This window comes from Erythrolamprus reginae, chromosome 4 (genome assembly GCF_031021105.1).
Source record: "Erythrolamprus reginae isolate rEryReg1 chromosome 4, rEryReg1.hap1, whole genome shotgun sequence".
NCBI lineage: Eukaryota > Metazoa > Chordata > Lepidosauria > Squamata > Dipsadidae > Erythrolamprus > Erythrolamprus reginae.
Genome location: NC_091953.1, coordinates 25,513,856 through 25,526,877, shown reverse-complemented (window position 1 = coordinate 25,526,877; position 13,022 = coordinate 25,513,856). Strand labels below are relative to the sequence as shown.

At 37.5% G+C, this 13,022-nt stretch overlaps 1 protein-coding gene across 1 annotated transcript in view; it reads left to right on the top strand.

The window, feature by feature from the left end:
* FLT3 (fms related receptor tyrosine kinase 3) overlaps positions 1–13,022 on the top strand; it is an 83,312-nt gene that overhangs the window by 47,762 nt on the left and 22,528 nt on the right. The window contains 2 exon segments of the mRNA XM_070751695.1: positions 8,724–8,830; positions 10,968–11,076. Of these exon segments, the coding sequence (XP_070607796.1) occupies positions 8,724–8,830; positions 10,968–11,076 (216 nt within the window).

Below are 13,022 nucleotides of genomic sequence, written 5' to 3'. Positions count from 1 at the left end.
TGGAAAGGCTAAAAGGCAGACCCACCCTTCCTGGCTTGTGGAGTATTATCTTTGGGAGTCTTGGGACCTGGCTGTGATCTTTGGCGTCTTGGAATTCTGGTTTGTGACTTTGAATACTGAAACCTTGGGGGGAAAAGGTGTGGGTCTTATGCTCTACAGTGGTGGGTGTGCCAGCAAGAAGTTTGCTGTATTGTCTGGACATCAGGACTCTGCTGTAAAGTCTCCTAGCCTGCCTGTTGGGAAGAACAGGTTTTTCTCTGTGTTTATTTTTCAAGCTATAAAGTACTTTTGCTTTTACCAGCGTGTCTGGCTGTTTTTTCCAGTTGGTGTTGAAGTCTGGGGGAACCCAGACAGAACAACTATAGATGTACTGTAATTTATTCCAAAGAACTCTTAAGAAGATTCTCCTAAATCAGAGCTGGTATTTGATTCCCTGCAATTTCTACATTAGTTTTAATCCTACCCTGGAAAGCAAAAGAGATTAAGTCACACAGCTAGCACAGAATTGGATGTCTTATTCTATGAAAGCCATCTTAGATTGTTATAGTTGTTGTGTGGCATTGCTGGATCATTAGTATAATTACTAATAATAGTTTCTTTTTTTGTCCCTCTGAAATTCTTTTTGAGTCTGTCTCTATTTTCTTTGTTTTATTTTCTTTAAGATATATATATATGTAGATTGTTCTGAGTTCGGGTTTTGCCCCGTGTAATATTTATATTACAGGGGGCAAAACCCGAACTCAGAACAATCTACATACATATACCCATGAAAATCTACGAAAACAAATATGTATGTATGTATGTATGTATGTATGTATGTATGTATGTATGTATCACATGTTTTTGCTGAATTTTAAAATTAAGGGAGACTTTGTGCTGCTTTGAATGTACTATATTCAAAGCAGCATGAAGCTAACAACTTCAGCCTGATGATGGTGAATGTGATTTCACTGAAATGTCGCATAGACACTCAAAATATTACACGGGGTAAAACCCAAACTCAGAACAATCTACATATGTGTGTGTGTGTGTGTGTGTGTGTGACATGTTTTTGCTGAATTTGAAAATTAAGGGAGACGAGGATAGATCTATTTCGGCCTTATTTTGGCCTCATCAACTAGCCATACCCTCACTGGGACTTGAACTTGCAACCTTTGCCTTGTAAGGCAGAGAATTAACCTCTGGACTACAGTATCCAATCCCTTCAGTTCTGTACCAGGGGAGGGTTACATGGTGGGTTTTTTTGTGTATATATATACATATGCATATATATATACATACATACATACATACATACATACATATATCACATATTTTTGCTGAATATTTAAAATTAAGGGAGACTAGGATAGCGTTATTTCGGCCTTGTTCTGGCCTCATCAGCTAGCCATACCCTTATTGGAATTTGATCCTTAATGGATTCAATCTGTATAATCTGGAGCCAAGTATAGATCTATTTCAACCTTGTTATGGTCTCATCAGCCAGATGTACCCTTACTGGGATTTGAACCTGTTCCATGCTGCACACAAGGCAGGATATTAACCTCTGTGCTACAGGCTCATCTTCGAATCAGCTTTAGGAAGGAACAGCCATATGGTTGATTTTCTGTCGAAATCACCCTGGCATTCCCAAATATGGGAGGAATAGTTCTTGGCATATTTGGGTTTCTTCCCCTGTAAGTTTCAGTGATTCCTGGTGACGTTTCAACGAGGTCTAGCACAAAGCCAAAAGCGCCAGCCTGAAGATGACGAGTGGGACCTCGTCGAAACATCGCCAGGAATCTCTGAAACTTACACGGGAAGAAACCCGAATTCTTCATCTATCTATCTATCTATCTATCTATCTATCTATCTATCTATCTATCTATCTATCTATCTATCTATCTATCTATCTATCTATCTATCTAATCTATCTATCTATCTATCTATCTATCTATCTATCTATCTATCTAATCTATCTACCTACCTACCTATCTAATCTATCTATCTATCTAATCTATCTACCTACCTATCTAATCTATCTACTATCTAATCTATCTATATATCTATCTATCTATCTATCTATCTATCTATCTATCTATCTATCTAATCTATCTATCTATCTATCTATCTATCTATCTAATCTATCTATCTATCTATCTATCTATCTAATCTATCTACCTACCTACCTATCTAATCTATCTATCTATCTAATCTATCTACCTACCTATCTAATCTATCTACTATCTAATCTATCTATCTATCTATCTATCTATCTATCTATCTAATCTATCTATCTATCTATCTATCTATCTATCTATCTATCTATCTATCTAATCTACCTACCTACCTACCTACCTATCTAATCTATCTATCTATCTATCTATCTATCTATCTATCTATCTATCTATCTATCTATCTATCTAATCTATCTACCTACCTACCTACCTACCTACCTAATCTGTCTGTCTGTCTGTCTGTCTGTCTGTCTATCTATCTAATCTATCTATCTATCTATCTATCTATCTATCTATCTATCTATCTATCTATCTATCTTATCTACCTACCTACCTACCTACCTACCTAATCTATCTATCTATCTAATCTATCTATCTATCTATCTATCTATCTATCTATCTATCTATCTATCTAATCTATCTACCTACCTACCTACCTACCTACCTACCTACCTAATCTATCTATCTATCTATCTATCTATCTATCTATCTATCTATCTATCTATCTAATCTATCTATCTATCTATCTATCTATCTACCTACCTACCTACCTACCTAATCTATCTATCTATCTATCTATCTATCTAATCCATCTACCTACCTACCTACCTACCTAATCTATCTATCTATTTATCTATTTATCTATTTATTTAATTGGATTATCTGCCGCCCCACTCCAATAGGACTCTGGGTGGCTAATATGCAAATAATGCATAACACAGTGAGAAGAATTTCTACATTTGAAAATAAATAAATAAATTCCTCACATCATTTTCTTTTCTTTCTTTTTTAGTATTTTGATTCCACTCCACCTACTACTTCCTCTAAGATTTTCCACAAAGTGGTCTTGGTACCTTTTAGTTTTCTGTTCCGTCTTTATTTGCTTTCACTTCTTCAAACAGGCATAAAGCAAAACTGATTGATTTTGATACAACAAATCTTCCTTTATTTTTCAGCAGATGTTGGTTTGATTTGCCAGACTGAATCAATCTTATGAAACTGAAATCTGTGCAATAACTGTTTTTGTTTTCTACTTACTATACTGTAAATGAACTCAGAAGGATGGATAAAGACATTTCTATCACCACCGTGATGACATGTGCTTTTTTTTTTTGAGCAGCTCACCTGTTCCTTTGTATTAAAGAACAATGGATAATTGTGTCCCTTACTCACCTACAAGCATTTCTGGTTTTCTATGGCTACCAAACATGCAGCAATAAAAAGCCAAGCAATGTTTGTAATTTTGCCTTCAGAGAGCTTGTAAAAAATGTTCTAATTCTTTTTTTAAAAAGTGATCTCTTACAAGTAATATTCATTGATCCTCAAAAAAAATGACATTTAAAAAAAACACATTTGACGGAAACACTGTTACCGTATTTGTGATTTGCTCATTTCCCCTTATAATTGTTAAGAAAGTTTTTGGAACCATATTGGTAGATTTCAAGAATATCTTACTGTGGATTTATGTCCAGTATCACTGAAATCCCACCAACATGAATTTGATGAAACTGCAGTTGAACTGTTTTTCCAATACAGTGGTACCTCTACTTAAGAGCGCCTCTACTTAAGAACTTTTCTAGATAAGAACCAGGTGTTCAAGATTTTTTTTTGCCTCTTCTTAAGAACCATTTTCTACTTAAGAACCGGAGCCCAGAAAAATTCCCCAGGAAATTTGAGAGTGGCACGAAGGCCCGGCCAGTTTCCTGCCATTCCCCCTTTAATCCCGGCCATCTCGGGCTTTTCTGGGCTGCCAGAGGAGCCTTTCGGTGGCGCTTAAGGAGGCTTTGGCAGTCCAGACCAAATGAAGTATTTTCCTTTCCCTGGGCACTTGGAGAAGGAATAAACCACTTCACTGTGGTGACTCCCTCTCACTGCCTCCCATACACCTGGCGCGAGGTTGCCTCCTGGAGCATTTGGGCGCAGAAAGGCAAAAGGGGGCGCTTTGCCCCAGCTGGATCAACTCGGGTTCAGCCAAACCAAGGAGTCACCACAGTGAAGGAAAGGCGCCAGCTACAAAGTGAGCAAGCAAGAGGAGAGGGGAGCCCTTCAGCATGGGAAGGAAGAGGAAGCAGGTAGCAGCAGCAGCCGCCATTCGGTCAAAGGAGCAGGAGGTTTCCCCCTCTCGACTGCCTGGGTTTCTCTCTCTGGTGCAGTGTACAGGAGGCAACCGCATGCCGGGTGTATGGGAGGCGTGTGCTCCTCCTCGCCGCCTCAGACTCTCTCTCTTTTTTTTAAGCATTAAAGTTTTGGATTTTTTAAATTCCACTCACCTTCTTCCTTTGGCAGCAACTGCCATCCTCGTCTTCTTCCTCCTCCTCCTCCCACCCAAATTCCAAGCTTTTATTTCTTTCCTAATGGATTTGCATGCATTATTTGCTTTTACATTGATTCCTATGGGAAAAATTGCTTCGACTTACAAACTTTTCTACTTAAGAACCTGGTCACGGAATGTCATTTGGCGGGACCCAGGAGAAGAGCCTTCTTTGTGGCGGCCCCGACCCTCTGGAACCAGCTCCCCCCAGATATCAGAGTTGCCCCACCCTCCTTGCCTTTCGCAAGCTCCTTAAAACCCACCTGTCATCAGGCATGGGGGAATTGAAATTTCCCTTCCCCTAGGCTTATAGAATTTATACATGGTATGCTTGTATGTATGATTGGTTCTTTAAATTGGGGTTTTTTAGATTATTTTTAATATTAGATTTGTCTGCATTGTCTTTTTTATTGTTGTTAGCTGCCCAAGTCTTCGGAGAGGGGCGGCATACAAATCTAATAAATAAATAAATAAATAAATAAATGAATGAATGAATGAATGAATGAATAAATAAATAAACAAACAAACAAACAAACAAACAAACAAACAAATAAATAAATAAATAAATAAATAAATTTAAAGGGCTTCTGTACTGTAGACGCAGCTTTGACAGCCGTTTGGATTTTCCTGCCTGCTGTTTAGCCAATCAGCGGCCAGGTATGCAGATGAACTAGTTTAAACAGATATTAGCATAAACTATTTGCATACACTTATTTGCATGAATACATAATCATGTTGGGAAACGGGCTGTTTCTGGCCTCCAGAGGGCCTCCTGGGGGCGCTGGAAACTGTTTTTGGCCTTCCCAGGCATTAAATTATGGGTGTGGCCACTCTCACATGCGTGATAGTGCACACCTACAGTTTTTCGGCCCCCAAGGAAAAAAAGGTTCGCCATCACTGCCTTAGCCTCTGTGACTATCTTGATGCCTGACAGGGAAAGTGAAGGAAGGAGTCCAACTCATACATTTCTAGCTGTCAATAAATTGATCCTGAGTCTCCTAGCTAACTATCTTTATCTCTTTTGAACTACTTGTCATGCTTTGCTCTTTCTTGCTGCTTGTGCTACGCCCAGGCTGGTATTATTTGCTTCTGCTTGGAAAACAATTTAAGTACAATCTGCATTTTTGAGATGATGTTAGTTAGTTAGTTAGTTAGTTAGTTAGTTAGTTAGTTAGTTAGTTAGTTAGTTTATTAGATTTGTATGCCGCCCCTCTCCGAAGACTCGGAGGTAGGAAGACATATGGAGGTAGGAATTTTCCATTCCAGCAATATATATTTTTATTTGAGATTTATTTGTTTATTCATTTTTTATGCCTTCCTTTTCCTTAGACTCAGGGCGGCTTACAACATATTAGCAATAGCACTTCTTAACAGAGCCAGATTTTCCAAGCAGTAATAAAGTTTGAGACCAGGTGAAAGAGAAAACGCAAGCCCTTTTACTCTATTCATTTACCTGTATTATGCAGGGGTTGATAGCTGGTGCAGGCTAAATGCAGGATTCAAGCCACTTTTTGTAATCTTGTTTTTGCAAAGTAGGAGGTAAGAATTTATTTTTTCCCTGTTAAGGAAGTTTCATTACTTCCCTTGAAATCTTTGGGTTGCTACGTGCTACCACAGGACGGTCAAAAGACACATATAGGCAGAAATGCGGTTGTATCTTTATTTAGCATACCAAATGAGTGACCACAAAACTGGCAAAAATGTATTCAGACGTTTTCTGTTCTTTGCAATTTGTACGAGCTTTGTCGTTCATGGAGCAACTACGGAGCAGGATAAATGAAGAGGGGGGGGGAGAGAAACAAAATTTGAAGATTCAGATTGAAACACCTGGAAGACTTCATTTGACCCAAGAATTGAAAGTTCTTGACCTCTATTATGTTAAAACTCAGTTTATTCTGATAGTGGGGCTATAGATTCTCATCCAGCGGTGGGCTACGAGCCGGAATGCTAAATTGCGCTTGCCGCCGCGGCTCATAAGTTCTTGCGGGACCAGTGCGATTTTGCTGCTGCACCTGTGAAGCCGCAGGTCCGCCTGTGTTTTGGCAAGGTTTTTTTTTGCCGAAATACAGGCTGTTCTCACCTGTACCCCCACCCCACCAGATCAAAGCTGGACATTAAAACTGTCCTTGATGGATACAAATCTTAACTTTTTGTGTTATTACAGTTTTTTAAAAAAATTAGAAATGGGGTCATATCATCCATCTGTCTGTCTATCTACCTATCTGTCTACATACCTATCTAATTACCTATCCATCCTGTTCTTAGTTTATATAAATGACTGGACTATTAATTGAAAATTTGGAGAGCCAGTGGGCTGGAGTAGTTAAGCCGAGGAAGTAGGACTGGAGAGTCTCAACTCCTAGTGTTAGCTAGAAAAGTCGATCTGGTAGGCTTGAGCCAGCCATTTCCCTAAGCCCCAGACCAGAAAGTTTTTAAAAAACAACTTTCTACTCCACCCTCAAGATTAGCAAAGATGCTTAAGGATAAATCTGCAAAATGTTGGAAATATCACCAGATACCTGGTTCATGTTGGCGGGACCCAGGGGAAGAGCCTTCTCTGTGGTGGCCCCGACCCTTTGGAACCAACTGCCCCCAGATATCAGAGTTGCCCCCACACTCCTTGCCTTTCGTAAGCTCCTTAAAACCCACCTCTGTCGTCAGGCATGGGGGAATTGAGACTTTCCCTTCCCCCTAGGCTTTTAAAATTTATGCATGGTATGTCTGTAGGTATGATTGGTTTCTTAAATTAGGGTTTTTAAATTAACTTAAATTATTGGATTTGTTTATATTGTTTTATTGTTGTTGTTAGCTGCCCCGAGTCTACGAAGAGGGGCGGCATACAAATCTGATAAATAAATAAATGAATGAATGAATGAATGAATGAATGAATGAATGAATAAATAAATAAATAAATAAATAAATAAATAAATAAATGGTAGACATGTCAAAAAGCAAAAAAATATTGGCCAAAAATACATTCATGCCTTGAAAAAAAATGATAAAACAACATATAGAGTTGAAACCAGAGACATTTTTATTGGGCATTTTTCCGGACAAGTATAACAAGGGGAATATATATCTGATTTTACATGGAATGACTGCAGCAAGAATAGTATTTGCACAACAATGGAAAAGTGAAAAGATCCCAACAGATGAAATGTGATTAGAAAAATATTAGAATGTGCAGAAATAGATAAGCTAACATTTACAATTAAGGAAAAGAAAGAAATTTTTTGACTTGGAACTTATTATTTTAGCTGACCAAAACAGGAGCTAGAAGCAGGGAAATATATGAAAGAATCAGTGATGTAAGGAAAATATGTTAACTTGGTTAAACAAATATTATTATTATTATTATTATTATTATTTTATTATTATTATTTTATTTTATTGGATTTGTATGCCGCCCCTCTCCGTAGACTCGGTTATTATGGTTAGTAATATTAATATAATGGATATTAATGTAATGAATATTGTTGCAAACACTGTGATTATTATTTCCTAAAATGATTTCTACCGAGATAACATACTGTTCAATTGAAATTGGAATTTTTATACACTATAAAATAAAATAAAAACTTATTGCCAATCAGCACCCCAGCAATATACTAGATTATATGGCCCACTACCTTTAGTGAAGAAAATTTCATCCTGAAGAGAAGGAGGAAAGTATTATTGATTGCAGAACTTTTTTCTGGCCTCATAACAGGAGGGAATATTAGTAATTTTCAAATCCACAAAATCCATCTGTAGCCTGTTTGGGATCAAATCAGCAGAACGGTGGGGTTGGGAAGTTTCTGTAGAGAATATTTTTTTCCCTTTCTGTCTTATATGGCACTGAAGAAAAGGTCAAATACATGAACAAATGCAAATGTAATGTTGTATCTGTGGGGGATTTCCTAAGAGTTTGTCTGGTTGGCCCATTTGTAGAGTTTAGGAAGCTTCCTTTCCTTATTGCAAAATAAAGGAAAAGAAAATATTTTTCCCCCATGAGTTATCTCCATAGTTTCAGATGCCATAGCGAAGGTTCTGTTTCTGAAACCTTCGTGGGAGAACATTACTTGGTTGCAATGTGATTTGGTGGTTTTTATTCTTTGAGAGTAACCTGGGTAGCTTAAAAACTCACCAGAGAGCCTTTTAGTAAAGACTACACCTGAATGTACACTTGAATGATCCTTCCTTCCTTTATGAAACAGCATCTCGGCAAGCTTGTGTGATCATAAACGCCAACCGGGTGAATATTTGTTCTATGCAGAAAATAGCGATGTGTTTGTAAAGAAGACATTAAGACTCTATGTGAAGAGTGAGTATGCTTTAAGATACAAGATCAGTAGCATGCTGTATTTATTAACAGGTTTAATTTTTACCCATTTTTTCCACTGAATCAGGTACGTATAATAGTCTTCTCCAACTTGTCACCCTTAAAAATGGGTTTTGGAACAAAGTAAGAAATTAATGAAGTGCTGTTCATAATGAAAACGATGTTTAAAATACTTCAGGTACCACATCAGTTAAATTGATCAAAACAATAAGTTAAAATCGGGTACATTAGTGAAACATCTGCCTAAATCAGGGGTCCCCAAACTTGGCAACTTTAAGACTTGTGGACTTCAATTCTTCATAGCTGGCTGGAGAATTCTAGAAATTGAAGTCCACAAGTCTTAAAGTTGCCAAGTGTGAAGACCTCTGGCCTAAATTTTTTTTTTTTAAAGTCTCTTTCTGCCAGCTAAAGTTATACGTATAGGCAACTGAGTCTACTTGACCTCACTTATTCCTATCCAGGTCTTTCAGTTCTGTCTTATCTGTGTGTGACAGTCCACTTTACTCAATAAAGCCATTATTTCAAGTTAGTTTTGCAGTTGGAATAGTTGGTCACATCTAAATGATGTCTTTAATTAACTAAACATCTATATATGGATGTAAATGTACCATTCAAAGGACATGGAAATTTCAGAGCCCTTCTTCTGGCAGGGAAGGTGGTTTGGTGGTTAAGCAACCATCATGGTTTGATAGTTAAACAGCCTGCTGCTAGGCAGGGATATGCAAGATTGAAAGCATTTCCAAACTGGATGAGAACAATCTTAAATCTGAGACCCTAGAGAAGCAGGCTAGGCAAAGCAATGGCATGTTTATATATTTGTGACTTATAACTTTTTAAAAAATGTATTCATCATGTACCGGTGTAGTGTAGTCTTTTTGTGCCCCCAACACTTTACCCTTAGACTATCCACGATTGACCTCACCAAGTTCCTAAGAGGTCAGTAAGGGGAGTATATAAGTGCACCAGAGTGCCTACCATCCCCTGTCCTATTGTCTCTCGTATATCTCATATATCTTGTCTTCTATACCTATATCTTTTTCTGCTATTCTCTCATAGTTATATTTCACTCCTTTATTTTCTCCTCTATTTCCCCTTTAATACATTCTACCTGATTATATCCTCTATAACCCTCATTGTGTATTATTGTGTATTGGACAAAACAAACAAACAAATAAATAAATAGATAGATATTGGGGTAGGTAGGTAAGTAAGTATGTAGGTAGGTAGGTAGGTAGGTAGGTAGGTAGGTAGATAGATAGATAGATAGATAGATAGATAGATAGATAGATAGATAGATAGATAGATAGAAAGAAAGAAAGAAAGATAGATAGATAGATAGATAGATAGATAGATAGATAGATAGATAGATAGATAGATAGATAGATAGATACTAGAGTTGGAGTAATGGGAATGCAAGATATAAAGCTACATTTTTGTGTAAAGAGTAAACAGGATGGGAGAATACCATGCATCTTCAGTGAAGGAATCTCATGAAGTTGTGCTGGAAGTTTGAAAGGACAGACTAACCTTTGCTAACGTAATGTTCTCAAAGCAAATTCTGTAACTCTTAAATCATGGGTCACTTGTTCAAAATGGCTGAATGTAAGGAGCCACATCTGAGGGAAATCAAGTTTTGAAAAGCTGGAAAAGATTTTAAAAAGAGGGATAGAATCTAGCTAAATGCATCAATTGGAAGATTGACTAGCTTATTACTGATTTGATAATTGATGATATCGATTTATGGCCCCAACATTTTGCTCTGTACCTGCCTTTATTCAGTTTCACCTGACTAATGCATCCCAAATCCACTATTAGGTTTAAACACAGTAACAGACAGCTGATAAGGGAAAGCCAAGAAAGACAACACAAGATTAAAAACAATAAAAGTCTGGGTGAAAGATAAAAATTAACTGTGTAATATCTTTTATTCTGGGCTAGGTTTGACTTTAAATATACTTGGAGTCAATTACCATGTGATTCATATAAGGATCTATCCATTTAGAGAAATGGGTTTGTAACCAGAACTAGTTAAAACAGAAAAGTCTTAAGAAACTGTTTTGTCAATGTTTGCAAAATTGAATTACTGAACCATCTATCATCTTTGCTGCTATCTTTGCAGGCCTGCCTAAAGTAAAAATGAGCTCAACATTTAATCAGCTATCTTGCATTGCTGAAAGCAACCCTGCTTCATTGTGGATCTGGAAGGAATGTCACAGAAAACATATCAAGTAAATTTAAAAAATACTTTGAATTGTTCCATTGACGCGAGTGGTCACTTTTCATTGATTAACTATAATATAATTATGGATCATACAGCACTGACATAATTGTATTTTTTTAAAGATGTGAATAAGATGTCATGGGAATAAAAGCTTTGATTGATCTCGCTGGATCAGACAAATGGATTTTCAATTCTATGACAGATCTCTTCCTAGAGCACCTGTCAGAGTTCAACATCGTTCTCTTAATAAATTATACGGAAAAGTTTCCATCTTGTCCTAAACCTTGAACTGAGAACTTCAGAGAACATGTACAGATGTTCTTACTAACAGAATAGGAGTCCTAGCTTACTATTATCAAGAATGCTGCTCATTTTATTCTTCCTGCTGCAAATAGGGTTATTATTATTATTATTATTATTATTATTATTATTATTATTATTTATTAGATTTGTATGCTGCCTCTCTCCGAAGACTCGGGGCGGCTCACAACAATAATCAAAAACAATACAACATTGCAACAAATCTAATATTAAAAGAGAACAATATATAAAACCCCAACAATTTTAAACCCATGCAACACATACATATCAAAAACAAAATATAAAAGCCTAGGGGAGATGTCTCAATTCCCCCATGCCTGGCGAAATAGGTGGGTCTTGAGTAATTTGCGAAAGACAAGGAGGGTGGGAGCCGTTCTAATCTCTGGGGGGGTGTTGATTCTACAGGGCCGGGGCAGCCACAGAGAAGGCTCTTCCCCTGGGGGCCGCCAAACGACACTGTTTGGTCGACGGGACCCGGAGAAGGCCAACTCTGTGGGACCTTATCGGCTGCTGTGATTTGTGCGGTAGAAGGCAGTTCCGGAGGTATTCTGGTCCAATGCTATGCAGGGCTTTGAAGGTCATTACCAACACTTTGAATTGTGACCGGAAACTGATCGGCAGCCAGTGCAGACCATGGAGTGTTGTAGAAACATCTGGGAAGCCCCACGATAGCTCTCGCGGCCGCATTCTGCACGATCATGCCAGTTCATCATGCTAGTTACATCATGCCAGTTCCATTCTTGCAGTCTTCTCATGCCAAGCCATCTCATCAATTACAATTCTGGTAGTTATAAACTCTCTGCTTAGGAATTTCTAGAAACTCTCTAAGCAGTTTACATAGTTAGCATATTATCCCCATCAATTTGGGTTCTCATTTGACTGATCTTGGGAGCAGTGATGCGCTGCCAAAAATTTTACTGCCACGCTGTAGGTGTGGCTTATTTTGTGGGTGTGGTTTGATGGTCATGTGACCAGGTAGGAGTGGCTTGCCAGCCATGTGGCTGGGTGGGAGTGGCTTGACAATCATGTGACCAGGGTGGCTGGTCAATATTCTCACATGCATTGAGTCAATATTCCATGTTAGAGTCAATATTCTCACATGCATTGAGTCAATATTCCATGTTAGAGTCAATATTCTCACATGCATTGAGTCAATATTCTCACATGCATTGAGTCCATATTCCATGTTAGAGTCAATATTCTCACATACATTGAGTCAATATTCCATGTTAAAGTCAATATTCTCACATCCATTGAGTCAATATTCCATGTTAGAGTCAATATTCTCACATGCATTGAGTCAATATTCTCACATGCATTGAGTCAATATTCCATGTTAGAGTCAATATTCTCACATGCATTGAGTCAATATTCCATGTTAGAGTCAATATTCTCACATGCATTGAGTCAATATTCCATGTTAGAGTCAATATTCTCACATCCATTGAGTCAATATTCTCACATGCATTGAGTCAATATTCCATGTTAGAGTCAATATTCTAACATGCATTGCGTCAATATTCTAACATGCATTCCATGTTCCATGACTATAATTGGCATATAATTCCAATAAATAAATAAATAATAAATAAATGTTATATCTACCAAATATAAAGAACCTGTAACAAAAAA